The following is an 18,907-nucleotide window of genomic DNA, read 5'->3' as shown; positions in this document are numbered from 1 at the left end:
GATCCCCAGCACTCAGAAATGTTTGTGGTTGAATAAATAAATCTTGAGCAAGTGACTCAATTCCTTGAAGCCTCACTCTTCATCTGGGGGACAATAATAGAGTTGTCATGAGGTTTAAAAAACAAGATGCGTGTGGCACGTAGCACAATGCCTGGCACCAAGCAAGCGTTTGGTCACTGCTAACCGCGATTGTTTCTATTAGCCTGTGATGGACAGGGGTGGGGACTGGCATTTAGGAGAGTTCCACATCCCACCAGCAAGCCTTTGTGGGCTGTCTGCCCTGGGCCAGGATCTTGGGGTTGATCTCTGCCCCCAGCACCTCACGCCACAAGGAGCAGCCTCTGGCAAGGGCACTGGCTCTCAGGGAGGCCTCCTTGTCTGGGTCTGAGGCAGTGGGCGGAGGCTGCCCAGCCCTTCAGTCAGCAGGTCACATTGCCTGCTTGGAGTGACCAGGCTTAGACTCAGCCTGCAGACACTCGCTGCCTGGGACGGACTTGAGAAACTGCAGGAATGACCCAGGTTACTCTATTGAAAGTTAGACAGCAGTTCTTTTAATAGAATTCAGAGGAAGAAGACCTCAGGTCCACTGGGAGAATCAGAGATGTCTGCATGGTCCTTGAAGAAGCAGCCTTTTCTCTAGGACTTAACATCGATGTGTAGCTTGGGACATGGTGGGGACATGTTGGGTTAGAGAAGGGCATTTGAAGCAGAGGGAATAGCTTTAGTAAAGGGCTGGATGGCTAGGAAGAGTGGCCACATAGAATCCGTTTTCTAGCTGCAGTATGAAAAGACTATTAAGAAATACGGCTAGAAGGGCATATTATATTAGCTGTTTCCAAAATAACTCGTGTAATAAATTACCTCACAGTGAGTGGCAGACAACAGTGAGCATTTATTTCTCATTTGTCCAGCAGTAGAGGCTGGAGTTTGGGTTATCTAGGCTCCGCTCAGTGGAACCCAGGTCTGCTCCACCTGTCTCTCATTCTTCCTGGACCAGTGGCCACCTGAGACTGACCTTCTCATGACAAGGAACAGGAGCACAGGAGGGGCATGCCCACTAATCCCATTGGCAAGTCTCGTGGCCAAGCCTAGGTCGGGCAGAGTTTAATACCCAACAAACAGGAGGCCAAAGCAAGTTACATGGGCAAGAGCGAGGCTGATGGGACAGGGATGTTTACCCCTCCCATGGAGGTGGGGAGTACTGAGCAAGCAATCATCTGATTTACAGGTAGAAGCCAGAGCATGGAGTGCCTCTAGGTCTGCCCTGAGGAGCTGCCAAGAGTAGCCATTGTGTCTTAGTGTCTCTTGGGGTGAGCAGCTAAGGGCTCTGACTCTGGCTCTTCTCCCCATTGAGGCAAGAAGAGTATTAAAAATGCCAGTGCCTTCCTGACAGCCCACACTTCCTGCCTGCCTGGCACAAAGGCTGTGTCGTCCTTCCTGCTGAGCCAACGATTGATCTGCAAAGGGTCCTCGCTTTGCCGGCCCTGGTGGGGCTTCCTCGGCTGGAACTGAGCCTTATGATAACAGCCCCATGCTTTGAGCACCTACTGTGTGCTGGGTATGTCAGTTTATCTTATATTGAGTGCCTGCTGAATGCTCTTTGTATACATTTGTCTGAACTGGCCATACTGTTCTAAAAAGGAGACCTCATTGTCCCATTTTCTGAGGCCCGGAAGGGTCAAGTCAGTCGGAAAGGATCACTCAGCTGGGAAGGGAGGAAGCTGGGATTAGAAGCACGCCTGCAAGGTCGAGTGGTCCCAAAGGTGGTATCTGGTTACAGCTCTGCCCTGAGCGGCTGAGCCTCTGTGAGGCTTTGGAGAATCACTGCAGCATCCTGGGCTCCAGTTTCTCTATCTGCCTTGTCTTCTCTGAGATGTTCTGAGATAAAAGCCGTGCAGCGCTTGATCCACAGCACTGTCAGAGGGAGTTTTTAAGTACAAGTTTCCAGGGCAGACAGCACCCTCAGCTCTTTTTTAACAATAAGCAAATAAAACATTAACATTTAAAAAACAGACCCTATTTCCAACGGAGGCCTGTTCAGTAGACTGGTTCAATGAACCATGTCCAGCCTTTCGTCACAGTGAACCTCATCCAGCAGTCGACCCCAGCAAGCATTCTCCAGCCGGCCGTGGCAGCCCAGTGGCATCTGTCTGGGAGGCTGGAGGAAGCCATTAGTTCCACCGGGGCCCTGGTGTCTGCGACCGCCCATCTTGTCCCTCCACAGTGTTTTCCGTGGAAAGCTGACCCCTGCTGCCCGCGGCGTGTTTTCTCCGAGGCCACGAGGCCCTGTAACAAGCATTTGGAGATCCCTAGGAGAGCACTGTAGGCGTTGCCACTAGCTGATCATCCATTCCACAGTCATTTGTTCCCATCTTCTCTGTGCCTGTCCTGGGGATGGATGCTGGGGATCTGGGGAGAGTCAGGTCCCGTCCCTGCCCCGGGACTCACAGGCATGTCAGCACAGGGACAGGCAGCGCTGTGACGGAGGCACCTGCAGCAGAGCAGGGCGGGCTTGCAAAGGAGGGGTGGTTAGGTTTGCTCGGGGACTCAGCATTCGAGCCAACCCCAGGCGATGAGTAGTTGTTTATCTAGCTATCTCGTAAAAGGAAGGCATGCAGGCATAAGGACCCATGTCAGCAGACAGTCCAGAGCTTTTGGGGAGCTTCTAGTGGTCTGATGTGGGTAGAGCATGGCACGCAGAGAGAGCAGTGGAGAGGCGAAGTCTGAGAGGTTGGCAAAGCCTAGGCTATAGGCATCCTGCTTGCTGTGCCCAGGACTTTGAACTTGGAGAACAGGGCGTTGGCAACTTTTAAAAGGGGCATTGACATGGTCAGATCTGATCATCTTTTATTAATCAGCCTCCAGTAAAAGCATTCTGTTGGGTTCCAGAAATAGTTCCTAAAAAAATATCATTAGTTCTTCCAGAGGCTCCAAGAAACAAACCTTTGCCTGGAAACAGCCTCTGAACACAACTTTGTGACCCAGCAAATAGCCATTATGGGAGGATTCAAGAAAAGTTCCTACTGGAGGGGAAAAAACACAAAAACCAGACCTGATAGAAATGGAGAGGTCCTAAACCCTACACGAATTTCATGCAGCCAGAAGACCTCCCCATATACTAGTAAGAGGATGTGGTTTTAAACAATGTACTTTGGGGTAGTGGGGCTATCACTTTAATTAATCTTCCTAGAAACCCACGTGGCAGAACATTCCAGTTGCTACTGCTGCATAACAAATTACTCACAATCTTAGTGGCTCAGAACACTTAGTTTGTTATGCTCACAGATTCAGTGAGTCAGGCACTCAGAAAGGACTCAACAGAGGCAGCTTATTTCTCTACCGCCATGTATGGGCCCTCGTCTGGAAGGGCTTAGACCAGTGGTTCTCAACCTTGGCTGCACATTAGAATCACCTGGGAATCTTTTTAAAATCCTGATTTCTGGGCCTCATCCTCCAGAAATTCTGTTTCTTTGTTACTAATGTTGTGGCCCCAGCCCATAACAAAGAAACAGAATTTCCGGAGGATGAGGCCCATAAATCAGGATTTTAAAAAGATTCCCAGGTGATTCTAATGTGCAGCCAAGGTTGAGAACCACTGGCTTAGAGGCTGGGGGTGACTGACAGCTGGAACCTTTTTCACGCACATGTCTGGAACTGCTGCTGGCTGTTGGCTCAGAGCTCAGATGGGCTGTCAGTCTAAAAACCATACACATGGCCTCTCCCTGTGTTCTCTTCTGTGGCTACCTTGGGCTTCCCCGCAGTATGGTGGCTGTTTCCAAGAGCCAGCATTCCAAGAGAAAGTGGAAGCTACCAGTTTCTTAAGGTCTGGGCCTGGAAAGTAGCACGTGATCCTTCTTCTCTATTCTGTTGTTCCAGGCAGTCCCACAGGTCACCCAGGTTCAGGGCGGGGAGCCCTGGGAGGAGTTACTCTTGTGGGATGGGATGTATTTCCCATCTTTGGAAGCGGAGAAAAACAGTTGTGTTGTTTCTTTCCAGATTAAGAAGTCTCTGTGGATTATATCATCAAGTTAAATGCAACCATTAGTATATGGCTCTGGGGATACTGTGGTAATAGGCTACGCCTTGGGTGATTTTTTTCTTCTAAATGTTCTTCCTGGAGCTTATGTTGCCCAGCCTGACCCATTTATCTTTGCTAATATAAAATCAAATTTAAAAAACAACACCATTGTCAGTAATATGGCAGAACCAGGAGAGGACAAACCACAGTCTAGCAGGGCAGGGTGGTTCCTGACCAGGCGGCCCTCAGAGAGGAAACTGCAGGAGCTGGGCCAGTCCCTGTAGAGCTGACACACGGCCAATAGCTTTGCACAGGGCAGTGGTGCCGAGTAGACAGTGAAGCTGCCCTGGACATGGTCCCCGCAGATGTCCGCACAGTGGGCTCAGTTTGTTCAACAGACGTGTTTACCTTTAATGCCTCTGGGGACCACGCACTGAGAGATGTGAGTGGGCCACTGCCCCCTTGAAGCCTCCCCCGGGGGGAGCGGACCCTGTACTCCCAAATACTTATGGGGCCCCTGTGATGGGCTGGAAGGGGTTCTGGGCAGCGGAGGACAGCAGTGAACAGAGCAGAGCTCTTCCCCCAGCAGCATGTGCTGTCAGCAAACAGGAAAGCAGATCCATGTGTACTGTCCATGGATAAAGGGGCTGAGGAGGAAGAAAGAGGGTAGGGGAGATCAGGGGGGTGCTCTTTGGAGCCAAGGCCTAGGGAGGGAGCAGGCTTAGGAGGGTTTCAGGAACAGCGTGTGACTGGAGGAAGACAAAGCCATGGGAGGATTTTGAACAGAGGAGTCGCATGATATGACTTGCATTTTCAAAGGTGGTAGCAGGAGGAGGTGAGAAGTGGGTGGAGTCTGGAAATAGTGAAGATAGAGCCAGGATGTGGGGGTTGGAGCCACAGCTCTTGGGAGGAGGGGGTTGGCATTAACCGAGGTGGGAAGACTGTGGAGCAGGTCTTGCTTTCAGAGAAGTTGAATGTGAGATGCCTGTGGAGCTCCACATGGAAATGGCAGTGGGAGGGGAGTTGTTGGATAGGTGAGTCTGGGTTCAGGGACAAGGTCCTGGCAGGAAGTTTAAAACTGAGTTCATCAGCATGTGGAGGGAATTTAAGCCATGAATCACTAAGGAAATGAAGGAGGACAGAGAAAAGGCCCAAACAGAGCCCTGGGCACCCCAGTCTTTAAAGGTCTAGAGATGAGGGAGAACCAGCAAAGACGGCTGCAAAGAAGCAATCACAGGGTTCGAAGGAGGAGCAAGAGGAAGAGTGGTGCCCTGAAGGCCAAGATCCAGCAGAGAGCAAGCGTGATGCTGCCTTCTGCCTTCCCACTTTCACTCTCAGATGTTTCTTGAGCTTGGAGATGACTCCAGTGCAGACTAGAACTCCTGCTATTAGGGAGGGGCAGGGACAAGTAAATCGACAATTCCTGTACAGTGTGATAAGAATGGGGGAGCACTTGTGCTAGAGATGGGGTTAGACAGCTTGGGGGTATCCAGTGTGGCCCCAGAGGGCCCAGGGAACAGTTCTCATGGAGGAGAGTCAGGCAGGCTGAGACTCCATGTGGATCATGGGGTGGAGATCACAATGGCTTCATGGGCCAGGGGTGAGCTCTAGATTTCCACAGGAGAAGGTGGAGTGGGCAGGCAATCCCTAGCAATTTGTATAAATGTCACAGAGAATGGTGGGCGGCCCATTTGGGTTGGGGACTCTGGCCTTTGGGGTTGCTTGGAGACACGGAGGGGAAGAGGTGCAAGAGAGGCCATGAGAACCTTTGACCTCAAAGAGACAAAGCCTCATAGTGCAGGGTGGGAGGAGGTTGGCTGGGGAGGATCAGGGAAGGTTGCCAGGAGGAGGCGGACTTTGAGGAATGTGTGTGTATTGAGTATGCCCAGATGCATGGAGAAGCTTTCTTGGCAGAGGAGACCATCCATGCAAAGGTATGGAGGCAGACGCTTGCAATATGTATCCAGGAAGCAGAGCCTGATCGCAGATGAGATTAGCCAGATCTTTTGGAGTCAGACCCAAAAGGTTTCACCTCCTTGTTGCATGGTTACTGGGAAGCCATTACAGGTACCTGAGTTGTGGAGGGACACAGTGGGATCTGGTTTTAGGAAGACAGGTCAGGCAACAATGTACAGGGTGAATTGGAAGAAAAGGGAGGGGCTCCCAGAGGTAGGAAGATACCCAGGCAGGTGCACACCCAGGTCAGGGGTGGTGATGACCTACCTCAGCAGTAGACACAGGTCGGTCCCATGTGACTCTTTTCCTCTAAGTTGGGCCAAGGGTTTGCAAATTGCAGTCTCAAGACCAGACTGCCCTGCAGGGTGCGGAGAGGCCAGAAATGCAGGAGTGCCACAGAGGACTTTGTGTAGGAGCGGCCCAGGGCCAGTTGGAGGGAAGGAGGACCACACTTCTATTTACTAGTTAAGCTCACATGGACCCAACATCTTGGGTACTTTCTGTCCACTGCCTCCATTTAACCCTCCCTGCAGCCTTAGGAGGCAGGTCCTGCTGTCATCCCATTTGCAGATGAGGCACATGAGGCTCAGAGAGGTACAAAGCTAGTATGTGATGGAGCCGTTTTGAACCTCCATCTCCCTGGTTAGACCAAGGTTTCAAGATGAGCTAAGGGACCACAGAAATAACCAAGGAGCTGATTTTTCAAGTACTTGCTCTGTGCCAGGCACATACAAATGTCCTTATCAGGTGTGTATGATGCATTTATCCAGGCTCAGGAAGCTGCCGTGTGTCCCCAGTACCCTAGCCCAGTGGTCTAACTTCACTTACAGATGAGAACTTGGACACTTAGAACAGATGTGTTGCTGGCCTGAACTGAGATCTGAACCCAGAGCTATGTTCTTTTAAGACCCTCACTCCCTCCTGCCCTGGCAGGGAGGGGATGAGAAGGGGGTCTTTTGTGAGCAGCAAGTGTTCAGAGCTGGAGCTGGGGGAGTGAGCCAACCTGGGCCCACCCCAGGCTTAGGCCCAGTCCAAGCTGGCTGCCTAACTTTTGTGCCCTGTTGGTTCTTTGCACATAAATCATGGGCCTCCTTACTGAGTGGACATGTGTCTTTCCTCCGCAGGAAGCTGCCCAGGCTGCCACAGGTACAGATAGAGTTGAACTCAGGATAGGGCCTTCTTTCCTGCCCAGCCTGGCCTCTGAATGACCTCTGGCCTGGAATGAAAGGCTTTCCAATAAGTGCCTTGCTGGCCCACAGCCCAGCTGTGTGGTAGGTGGGTGTGAGGGTGAGAGATCTACCAAGAGAAGGATTCAGGAACCTGAGAGCAGGGGCAGAATCTTGCCAACAAATTTCTTAGCAAGCTGCCTTCTCACCTGGTGCCTCTGGAGGGTTTGGGAATGAGAGCTGGTCACGAGGAGCCCTGGCCGCCTTCCTGGCCCAAGGGTCGGAGCCTTGGCTCAGGCTCAGCCCAGGGGAAGCAGGTCCCATGGGGTGAAAACACCAGGCAGCCCAGGGCAAGAATCAGAAATCAGATATTCTAGGCCACCTCTCCCTTGACCTTGAAGAACGCACAGTGTGGGTTTCTCTCCAAGCCTCCCCTGCTCACAGCAGCCTCCTGCCCCTGCAAGGGTGGGGCAGGGTCAGCAGTCAGATCTGATATTGTTTTCACAGAGAGCTGAAAGGCATCCTTGTCATGAAAAACACATCACACTTGAGGGGGGCTGGGGCTCCACTCCTCCCTTTGTCTGAAGTCTCGTCTTGGGCCATCCCAGCCCTGCTCTGTGGCCCTCATCTATGACATGAAGGGGTTGGGCAGCAGGATCTCAAAAATCCCTTCAGGCCCTGAAAAAATCAGTCTAAGGCTCTGTGGCCTGGGCGTGTCTCGGACTGTCCATGTGTGTCTCATCAGTGTCCATGCCTGAAAACCTCAGGAGGGCCGAGAGTTCCCAGGGACCATGTTTAGCCTTTGACACCTACAGGGGAAGCAACTGGGATAAACCAGGAAAGGCTCGACTTTGTTTGGCTTTGGGTATGTTTTCCTACAAAATCCTTCAGTATAGGAGGGGTTGACATTCTGGAAATTCAGCCCAAAGCCCTCCCAGGTGACCCCGGATTGGGAAGCCCCTCTCTTCCCCAGCCCTCCCTTCCTTCTGCTCTTCCTTGCGAATCCTCCCTTCTGGAAATGGATTCTTTAACCTCCAGCCTTATCTGTCTCCCAGCTTCTCCCTGATCTCCCTCTGGACTTTTTCCAGGCGATGCCCTTTACCACCGGCCTCGGAAGGTGGTTAAGTGTTTGAGTTTCAGAAGGATTCTCTGCCTGCAAAGTCAACACAAGTGAGTAGTTAGGGAAGCACTAACTAAGGAGATTAGATGCTAACTGAATGCAGAAGTGCCCACAAAGATGTCTGGAGATTCAAGTGGGGCTCAGCGCTGTCGGCGAGCTCTGGAGTTCCACTGGGAAGGCCAAGCCTGCTATTCTCAGTGCTTTGAGCCCCTTGCAAGGAGGACATTGAAGGAACAATTACTTCTCTTAAGCTACCCTCTGGTCCCTAAAGGAAATTGCTGCCTTCTGCAATGACTATAGTAGTAAGGAGTTGATGGGAGGCAGCAGCCACCTCTTCCAGGAAGCCCTCCAGAAGACACCAGGTGCATCCCTTTTACCTTCCCTTCCTCCTTCACAGTCCTCTACTCTTCAGTCTCTGGTTGTGCCACATGGGGAGGTCTTCCTCATCACTCTTCTCTCTAGTTTGTGGTGTGGAAAATTCATTTTTGCACAGTTTTCTCAGCATTTATTCCCAGGACAATATTGAAGTCCTGATGGCAAGGGCCAGGCCTCATAGCTCATGCGTGTGTGCTCACTGCCCAGAGCAAGCATCACTATGAAAATCTTTGGTTTGCGCATTTGTGTGGTTCCTTTAGCCAAACTTTCCTTTTTTTTTTAATGGAAATAAATTTCTCATTATAAAAATAATTCATGATTGAAGAAATCAGAAAGCCTGTAATGCCAGCGCTGGGACTGACCACGGAATCATGTCCTGCCAGACAGTTCTGTGCAGACACATCCACATTTGACATACAATAAAGAAATTATACTGCACTTTTAATTTATTTATACAATCTACTTTTTAAAAATGTTTTTATTAATTTTTTTAGAGAGAGAGAGAGAGAAACATTGATGTGAGAGAGAAAAACACCAATTGGTTGCCTCCCTTACATGCCCCAACAAGGGACTGAACCCACAATCTACGCATGTGCCCTGACCTGGAATCGAACCCCACCACCTTTCGGTGTACGGGACAATGCTCCAACCAGCTGAGCCACACTAGCCAGGGCAAATACCTCTTTTATATTTGAGCCACAATTTATATAACTAATCCCATATTGTTGGACCTGGGATTTCCCCCCCATTATATATGACACTGCAATAAATACCTTCCTAAGTATATATTTATGAAGATCTTTATTATTTTTTTCTTAGATGGAATTGAAGAGCCAGAGGACTGGCATGTTTGTTAAGACTGTGTAAACCACATGTCAGTTCATCCTTACCCCCAGCATCACGGAGTGGTAGGTGCCCGACTGGCACTGATGGCGGACTTGCTGGCTCGTATCAGTGGCCCCAGGTCTAGGAAGTGGCTCAGCCCATGAACTCGGTCTCCCCCGCCTGCTGCCTGCCCTTTACTGCCCTGAGGAGGAGCAGCCCCTGGGGGACACTGGGTCCTGGGCTTGCCTTCCAAGGATGGTGGTACTGGATTCTCCCTGGATTGTTCCTGAGCTGGCCTTGGCCTTGGAGACTGCCAGGCATTTAGAGGAGTCCGGGGAATGGTGGCTTGTGTGGCTGATGGGAAGGGTAAGAATGACCCTGGGTCACGCCTTCGATCTTCTGTGCTGCAGGAGGCCTCAGCGGGGCGACGGTCATTGACTCCCTTGACACCCTCTACCTCATGGAGCTGAAGGAGGAGTTCCAGGAGGCCAAGACCTGGGTTGAAGAGAACTTCCACCTGAATGTGGTGAGTCAGAGCCCTTGGGGTGTTAGGGCCAGAAGCAGCTGGAGAGGTCATGGCTCCACCCTGTCATCTCTGAGACCCAGAGGTGTGGGGGCTCTGGCCCCAGGCTGCCAGCAGAGCAGTCCAGCCATGACCCTGCCTTCCCCTCCCTGGGGCTCCAGGCACGTTGCTCACACCCAGGAAGACCCTTCTAGGGCTGCATCTGTCACAACAGCAATAGGGGAAGTGACTGTGGAGACGTGACTAATCTGCTCAGAGCGGCTCCGACCTGGACCCCCGCCCCCCACACCCTGCTGCCTCCTGAGCCAGCTGAGAGGCCCATGACCTGGGCTGAACCCTCTTGGTTTCCAGCCTCGCAGGTATCCCTGGTCAGGGACCAGAACCTTGGGGAGGAGATGGTAATGTGTCTGGATGGCACAAAACCCTTAAATACCAGACCCCACCCCCACTTATCTCCCAGCCCAGACTAAAGTAACCGACCCATCCTGGAGGCCTCTGCTCAGCATGGGGAGAGGCTGCTTAGATGGATTTGGGGAGCAAGAAATTACGGCAGATAGGAGGGGGGATCCGTCAGGCTCCACCAGTGAGGGGTCCTGGAGGGATGGGGTCCGCTCCTGCGGCTTATGGCAGAAGTGAGGCCAGTATCAGCAGAGATGCCAACGGAGAGTCTGGGAGAGCAACGCTGCAGGGGTGCTTCCCTGGCTCAGCAGGTGCCTGGGGGAGGCCAGCCTCCCTGGGCCTTAGTTTCCCCACTTTAAGATGGAAATGACACAACAGCAACAGTAATGATGCCCGGCGTGCAGGCTTGTGAGCTTTAACTATCACGGAGGTTGTAAAAAGCATTTTATAACCATAAAGTCCAACACAGATGTAAGTGGTGCCGTATCGTCATCACCATCATGATTATTTTGAGGCTCATTATGACTTCCGATGGTCTGTGTGAGGTGAGGAGTTTAAAATCCCATTTCCTCCTGCATCGAATGGAAGAAAGGCAGAGGTGGAGGAGGGAGGAGTCTTCATAGACCCCCCTTGTTCTCTGCAGATGGTGGGTAGAGAGTGGGAATCAGGCAGCTGCCCGAGGAGCCAGATGGGGACATTCAGGCAGGCTGGGCAGGTTAGGGGGTTTCCCTGGAAGAAAGCAAGACATGGTCACTGCCCCTCTCTGAGCCTTGGCTTTCTCATCTGAAAAATGGGAGTGATGGCATCACCGTGCATTGTGAGGCTAAAGGAGAGTATGGCTTTGCAAGTGCTCGGTCAAGGGGAAAGCTCTCCCAGATAAAGGGATGACCATTGTTCTTGTCAGTAATAAAAGGCCATGACATGGGAAGTGCATCAAGGAGAGCCCTGGGTGAGGGGAGGCAACAGCGGGCACCTATCTGAAGCCACTCCTGGCACTGGGCGGCACCGCACCCGCACCACTCAGCCTCTCCCCTCTGCCCTGCCCGGACGAAGGCACCGGGAAAGGAAAAGCTGAACATCTTGTTCAAAGTCCCAAAGCCAAGGAAGTGGCTCAGGCAGATTTTCACCCAGATCTGGTCCTTGGCATGATGCCCAACACCCCTGATTTACAGACAACATTTCAGAGAGAAAATAACAATGATTCTGGAAGGTTGGGCGTGCCCCAAGGGCTCCAGCTCCAGCAGAGAAATTGCTGTTTACCTACAAGCATCTGCTTGGTGCACCTCCCTCTCAGTCTCAGCCCTGCCCCATCTGCCCCAGAACCTCCTCTGAGACCCTTCCTCTTGCCCTGCCACCTCAAGGAAGGGTCACACCATCTTCCTGCTAAGCCGAGGGGCCGGGCGGGCTAGAGGAAGATTGCCTCCCCTCAGGCTAAGCTTCAGCCAGCAGCTCCCCAAGTGGGTTCTTAAGCTCCTTGGAGAGCAGCCAGGCAGAACTTTGCTCTGATGGCCTCGGGCAAGGGCTGGGGAAGGAAGCCAAACCCGGTGTTTATTTGGGATGTTGTAAATGTGCAGTGGCCGCCCTGTAGGTGCCTTTGTTCTCAAAACCACCACCACTGCATCTGGGAACCGGCCCAGGTGCAGCCAGATCAGCAGGGGGATGGGGCACAGTGGAGTGTGACTGGTCTCAAGGGCCTGGCCGCCCCTGAGAGCCCAGCAGGCATCTCACAAGTGTCCCCACTGCCCTGCCCCTTCTTTCTGCCCTGCAGAGTGGAGAAGCATCTTTGTTTGAGGTCAACATCCGGTACATCGGGGGACTCCTCTCGGCCTTCTACCTGACAGGAGAGGATGTAAGTTGGTGCTTCCAGGCACCTGGACCATCCAGGCTGTAAAGGGTTTGGGAGAACATCCATCCCCTCCCCTCACTTCCCCTGAGGAAACAAGGATCCAAGAGGAGTTGCCCAGGGCTACCCATGCCCCCCACCTCCGTGATGCCACCTGCAACCTCTTCTGTCTGGTGCTTCTATTCTGCTGCCCCGATGGTAGTAAATTCTCTAAGGGCGACGACTAGGTCTGCTCACCATCCGTGCAGCTCCTTGCAGGGCGTGCAGCAATACCTGGGCTCGGTGTGGGCTTGCAGAGTACTGGGCTGGTTATTGCAGGTGCTCATTCTCAGGATTGATGGAGCCAAGACCATTGTTTCGCCATTTCTACCCAGGGGCCCCTAGGTCTTGCTCTATACTCCACAACCACCCCTTCCCTTTCTTTCTGGGCCAGACACCAGCTCCAGGTCTCGGGGGCAGTAGGGGAGATGGAGCAGCCACATGTTGTAAATACCAGGTGCACTGCGCTGCCTTCCAGAAGGCCGTGGGCACAGTCAGAAACCAGTACCTCCTCCCCACACCACCCCTGCCTGTGGCCTCAGCAAGTCCCTTTTCCCATCCCTGGGCCTCCCTCCTTCCCCACCACGGGGATGGTCCTCATCTTCCCTTGAGTCAACAAGTCTTGTGAATGGGGCTGGTCCTTTGGCCTGGGCTCTTTCCTGTCCTCACACTTCCCCCTCTCTGTCCACTCAGAGATGAGTAATTAAGCCTGTGGGGGGCCTTGGAGGTGAGGCCAGCCATAGTCCCACTTCACCTCTACAGATAGCTCTTGTCTGAGAGCCAGTTCCCCTTCACTTCATTTAAGGCACACGGGCTGAAGCCGAGAATTTAGAGGCGGCGGGCATGCGCTTTATCTCTCCAGTAGCTTTAGGCCTCTCTCCATCAAACATAATCTCCTCAGCGGAGATTACCGCTTGTACCAATTTGTCCCCAAATAATCGTAGATGGGAGCCCTGGGCTTGGAGCCACCCAAGGCCTGAATTTCATTTGAAAACCCCAGGACAGGAAATGACACATGGAGCAGAAAAAAGCATTCATGTTCTTCACGGGCCCTTGCCCACCTCTCGTCTAGGTTGTGGGAGGAGGAGGCGGGTGCAGGAAGGGGAGGCAGTGATTCAGGGGGCTCATGGGGTCTGCTGTGGGGGCCAGAGGCTCAGGATGGAGCTGGTGCTCCCCAGACCTGCTGTCCCTCCCTCCCCGCTCTGAGGTGTCTGGGATTCTGAGAACTTGTTCTGAGGCCTCGGCTCCCTAAAAGGGACTGTCAGCCTGTCTTTCCAGGATGCAGACCAGACAGTGGGATGTGGATAGGAGCACCTGTGACTTAGAAATAGTTTAAAAGGCCCAAGGAGAGGCCACGTGGCTCCGAGTCCCTGAGCAGGCAGGCTCCTTCCTCCAACCATGCCTTCCTAGTCCCCCCTGTCCCCAGCACCTCCACACGGCAGAGATGGGGCGTGTGCACTGTGTCCTCATTCCTCAAACAGCCCATGGAGTGATGTCTTCACCGACTTGCAGGTGCAGGATCTGAGACTTAGAAGTCACTTGCTCAGGTCACAGGCTGGGAGGCTATTTTGGGTCAACTTATGACCCTGTGACCTCTCTGCCATGGGCCCTCTTCAGCCTGGCCCAGGGTCACCCTCCTCTCAGTCCTTAATTTCCCACAGAAGGTGCCTGTGGAGTGAGGCTTTCTTAAAATCCCCATGAGTATTTGTGGAATGGATGGTGAAAGAGACCTCACCCACCCCCCCTCCTGGGCTGAGGCCTTTCTTTGCTTCAGAGGGAACCTTTGGGAGAAGAGTCCCCTGCTGGGTAGCCAGCCCTACAGACACTCCCACGGGAACCACAAGCACAGCCACAGCCACACCAGGTGGCACTGACATAGCGCTTTACAGTTTATATAGCACATTCACTATAACACCCTCTTATTTGATGTCTAGAAGGACCCTGTGAGCTGGGGTAGCAATACTTATATCTGACAAAATAGACCTCAAAGTGAAGGCCATAACAAGAGATAATGAAGGCCACTTCATAATACTAAAGGGATGGATACAAAAAGAGGATATAACTCTGGTAAACATATATGCACCCAATACAGGAGCATCCAAATACATAAAAAAACTTCTGGACAATATCAAGGGACAGCAATACAATCATAGTAGGGGACATTAATACCCTATTGACATCACTGGATAAATCTTCTAGACAAAAAAATCAACAAGGAAACAGCAATCCTAAAGGACTCACTAGATCAGATGGAACTAACTGACATCTTCAGAACATTTCACCCCAAAGCTACAGAATATACATTCTTCTCAAGTGCACATGGGACGTTCTCAAAGATAGACCACATGTTAGGACATAGGCTAAGTCTCTACAAATTCAAGAAGATTGAAATCATATCAAGCATCTTCTCAGATCACAATGGCATGAAATTAGAAATCAACTACAATAAAAAGTCAAAAACAATAGAAGGACCCTGTGAAGCAGCCAGGGCCGTCACCATTCCATTGTGCAGATGAGGCTCAGAGACAGTGCATGGCTTACCCACGGTCACATGCCTGCTCAGTGACTCCCAGAACAGTGCCCGTTTCACTCTGCAGAATATAATTCTTGCTGGTTTCTTTCATCTCTGTCTGGAGCCAGTAGGCCACTGCCCGTTGCTTACCATGGCTGCCTGAGGCCTTTCTATGTTGGGAAGGCAGCTTGGTGTCCTGGAAAAGAGTCACTTCATAGCTCCTCATGTTGGGCAGATTGCTTTGCTGAGACTCAGTGTAGTCCTTCTCCAAGTGGGTCAACACCTTGCCCACGGCTGCTGCAAGGGATGAAGGCCCTGGAGATGAGACACCTGGCCCACTGTGATGTTGTGACTTACAAGAAATAGGTATTTGGTCTTCATCCTGTTTCTGGCACAGAGTTCCTAAAACCATAGGTATTTCCTAAGCAGTGACAATGATAAAAGTGCCTTTTGTTATGTTATTGAGGTGACTTTTGGCCCCAACTAGGATGGAGGCTGGTTGCCAGGAGTAACAGTCATGTGATTAGAAGGTTGGAGCTTTCAGGCCTTCAAGGAGGGGAGAGGGGCTAGGATGAATCAGTAGCCAGTGGCCAGTGGTTCCCTCAGTTGTGCCTGTGTAATGAAGTCTCCATGAACACCCAAAGCACTGGGTTCAGCAAGCTTCTGGTTGTGAGCAGGTGGGGAGCTGGGGAGAGTGGTACTCAGAGCACAGAGGCTCCGTGCCCTCCCCCATTTCTTGCCCTATGTACCTCTTCCATCTGGCTGTTCCCGAGTTATATCCTTTTATAATAAACTGGCACAGTAAGTAACATGTTTCTCTGAGTTCTGTGAGCCGCTCTAGAAAAATAATCAAACCCAAGGTGGGGTTCCTGGGTAACACCTGCTCTGCGTTGGCAGCTGAAGAATGGGGGCGGGCGGTCTTGCAGGCCTGAACCCTTAACATATGGAACCTGATGCTCTCTCCTTTGTGGACAGTGTCAGAGTTGAGTTGAATTCTTAGACATGGAGCCGGTGTCTGGAGACTTGCTTGGTGGTGTGGGGGGACTTCCACACGCACATGGGAATTGGGTTCTGAACCCCTTACACACCCACTCACTTCCAAGATGACAAGGAGGAAAGTGGTCCCACTCTCGTCCACACACACTCATTCATCCTCCCGGGGTGTGGAGACCTGCACTGCCAGCCGGCAGCAAGACCTTCCGAAGGAGAAGACAGGGTTTGCTGTCTGAGGAGAGCGTCTAAGAGGAGTGAGCGCGGAGTCCTGCGGGCAAAGGGCAGCAGACAGCAGCCTGGAGCCTCAGCCTTGGGCTCCGGCTCGGTGGGTCCCTGTGTGTCTCTGGCTCAGCCTCCTCAAGAGCCTCACACGAGAGCTCTTAGTTGTTGCTAAACCAGTGGGTTCTGTAGTGACAGGAGACTTTGAAACCTGGATTCTAGACAAGCTCCCAGAAATTCTGACATAGGTGTCCCCGTGCCCACTTCTGGGACCTACTGTCTGGCACTGACATTAGCATCTTCTCTTGCCCGGCACTGCCAGGCCTCATGCGGTTCTTTCCTCCTGCTCCTTCCTCCTACTCTCCTCCTTCACCCCTCCCTCCCCCTTCCTAAGCAAGCACCACACCCACCACTCCGCTCTGAGGCCTCTCACCACTTCCCACTGCAGTCCCTAAACAGCTGACTCAGCATTAGTAAATTGTGTGTGTTGGGGTTGGGGACCTCAAGATGACTTTGTTTTGCAATGACACGCAGGAGGTCAGCAAACTGGGTCACCCTCGAGCTGCAGAAGTAAAAGGAAACGTGTTGTCCCACTGGGAGCGGTTGCTTAGGGACTTGCATCTCATCTTTTAAAAGATACATGACATTTAATGTGGGTTTGTTTTATGATAAAATGGCACAGAAAATAGATAAGCCACGAGAAGGAAATAAACGTCCTCCGTGAGCCTACCCCTCCCAGGAGACACTTGCTAATATTCTGGTGCATTCCATCCTTTCCCCAAGTGTCCATATGAATACAATTTTTACCAAAGTTGAATGACACTATTTTGACATACTTTTCTCTTAATACATTATAAACCCTTTCTTTGCTATTAAATATTCTCCTATAGCATCACTTCAGTGGCTGCACAGTGTTCCCTTGCAGGGATGAGCTGTCATTTAACCACTCCTGTATAGTTTGCTATTTAGAGTATTTCCATCTTCTCCTCTAACAATGCTGGAATAAACAGCCATAAGGTTAAATTTTCACAACATCCTTGATTATTTATTTCCTTAGAATAAATTCCTGTGAGGGACACTGCTGAGTCAGGAGGTCACAGATGCTTTTGAATTAATCAGAAGAACAGTTTGACAGGTCAGAGCCTCGGGCAGGGACCCTGAGGCCTGGGGCCTCCTCACGGCTCCCTGGCCATCATATGGGTGGTTCAGGATGAGCCATTCTCCTTCTCCTTATTCCCGTCGATAAAGTGGAAGCAGCAGGCAGAATCCGAAGGGGAAAGGGAAAAGGCCCTTCCCTGGTTTACAGGTGGAAAAGTGTTGCCCAGGAGGAGGCCATGGTTCACCGAGAAGCACATAGATGCCAAGCGGTGGGACAGCCTGGAACCGGGTGGGGCCTGGGCTCCCCATCCAGTGCTCTTTATATTCTGTACACACTGTTTCCCACGAGCACAGCCTGTGACAGCTGGCCCCACAGTGTGGGCAGGCATAGACCCTTTGACCCACTGCCCTGATTGCTTCATCTTCCCAAGGGCCACCCAAATCACAGTTATGGTCACTGAGCCTTCATCGTAGTCCTGACACCCGTGAGTGCTTTGTAACTGTTACCTAATTTGTATTCCTCCCAATAACCCTCCAAGGAAGGCAATATTGTCATTATTTTATGACCAAGGAAACTGAGGCTCAGAGAGAGGTGCCTCACCTCAGACCACAGAGCCAGGCTCACACCCCGGCCTGTCCCACCACAGAGCCTGAGGCAGTGCCACCTCCGCTCTGGGGCTGGCAGCGTTGGCGGTTTATCCACCAGTGCACCCTCTTGCAGTGACTGCACCCCACCCAGCCCAGATTCACAGTGTCCTTTGACCCTTCCAGGTGTTCCGAGTGAAGGCCATCAAGCTCGGAGAGAAACTCCTGCCGGCCTTCAACACCCCCACGGGAATCCCAAAAGGTGTTGTGAACTTCAAAAGGTAGGACACGTTTGGCTGTATCTTTATGGAAACTGAGGCACAGAGAGAGAGAGGGGACCATACACGCCTCTGGAACCACAGCCTGTCAGCGGCAGAGTGAACACTGGCCTTCACAAGGGCTCTCCTGGGCAGGTGTTTGTCACCAAGCCTGGTTCTTGGGGTTTAGGACACCCAAGACCTGATCTTCAGGGGTGGGGAGGGACAGCTGTTCCTGTGATTGTCCCACAACACTGCCTTGACTCAGCCCTCCAAGTGCCCTCCCTCCCAGCCAGGGTCAGGGGCCAGTCAGGCACACCATACCCTCCTGCCCTGGGAAGGTACCCAACGCTGCCAGGCGGGTCTCAGGACCCTGGGCGGAGGGACTCCTGGTCTGCCACCCCCACCCTCAGGGCTGGGTCTCAGGAGCCCAGAGTCAGAACACAGAGGGGCTCGGAGGAGTGTCAAACCCTCCGAGGAGGCAAGTATGTGACTGGCTGAGGTCATCTAAGCCAGTAACTGACTGTCCCAAGACCTAAACTCAGGAGTTAATAATTTTTAATAATGATATTGGGACTTCCCCTCTATAAAATAATAAATTCTCATTGCAGAACATGTGGTTTATATAAAAAATGCTGGATAAGACTGAAAAAATCACATGTGGTCCCACTAATGAAAGAATCCACCAGTAATGTTTCTTTCCTTAGCTCTGTCTTAAACCATTGATTTTTATTGGCCGCTTTCATCCTTTCCCCTCCTGATCTGTTTGAGCTCGGCATGTCAGCATTTTGAAAAACCCTAACTTAACTCTGGTGCTGTGTCACATATAGAAATTTTTTGATATTTGCAACCATCCTATCTAATAAAAGAGAAACATGGTAATTAGCGTACAACCGCTACCCTTCCCATTGGCTAATCAGGGCGATATGCAAATTAACTGCCAGCCAAGATGGCAGCCGGCAGCCAGGCAGCTGGAAGC

At 51.8% G+C, this 18,907-nt stretch overlaps 1 protein-coding gene across 1 annotated transcript in view; it reads left to right on the top strand.

Moving 5' to 3' along the window:
* Positions 1–18,907, top strand: part of MAN1C1 (mannosidase, alpha, class 1C, member 1) — a 138,753-nt gene that overhangs the window by 93,290 nt on the left and 26,556 nt on the right. Inside the window, exons 4-6 of the mRNA XM_005875264.2 lie at positions 9,871–9,986; positions 12,151–12,231; positions 17,858–17,952. Of these exons, the coding sequence (XP_005875326.1) occupies positions 9,871–9,986; positions 12,151–12,231; positions 17,858–17,952 (292 nt within the window). The remainder of the gene's footprint in view (positions 1–9,870; positions 9,987–12,150; positions 12,232–17,857; positions 17,953–18,907) is intronic.

Source organism: Myotis brandtii, unplaced genomic scaffold, assembly GCF_000412655.1.
Source record: "Myotis brandtii unplaced genomic scaffold, ASM41265v1 scaffold456, whole genome shotgun sequence".
Classification (NCBI taxonomy): domain Eukaryota; kingdom Metazoa; phylum Chordata; class Mammalia; order Chiroptera; family Vespertilionidae; genus Myotis; species Myotis brandtii.
The sequence above is the reverse complement of the archived record's forward strand: the minus strand, read 5'-3'. Positions and strand labels throughout refer to the sequence as shown.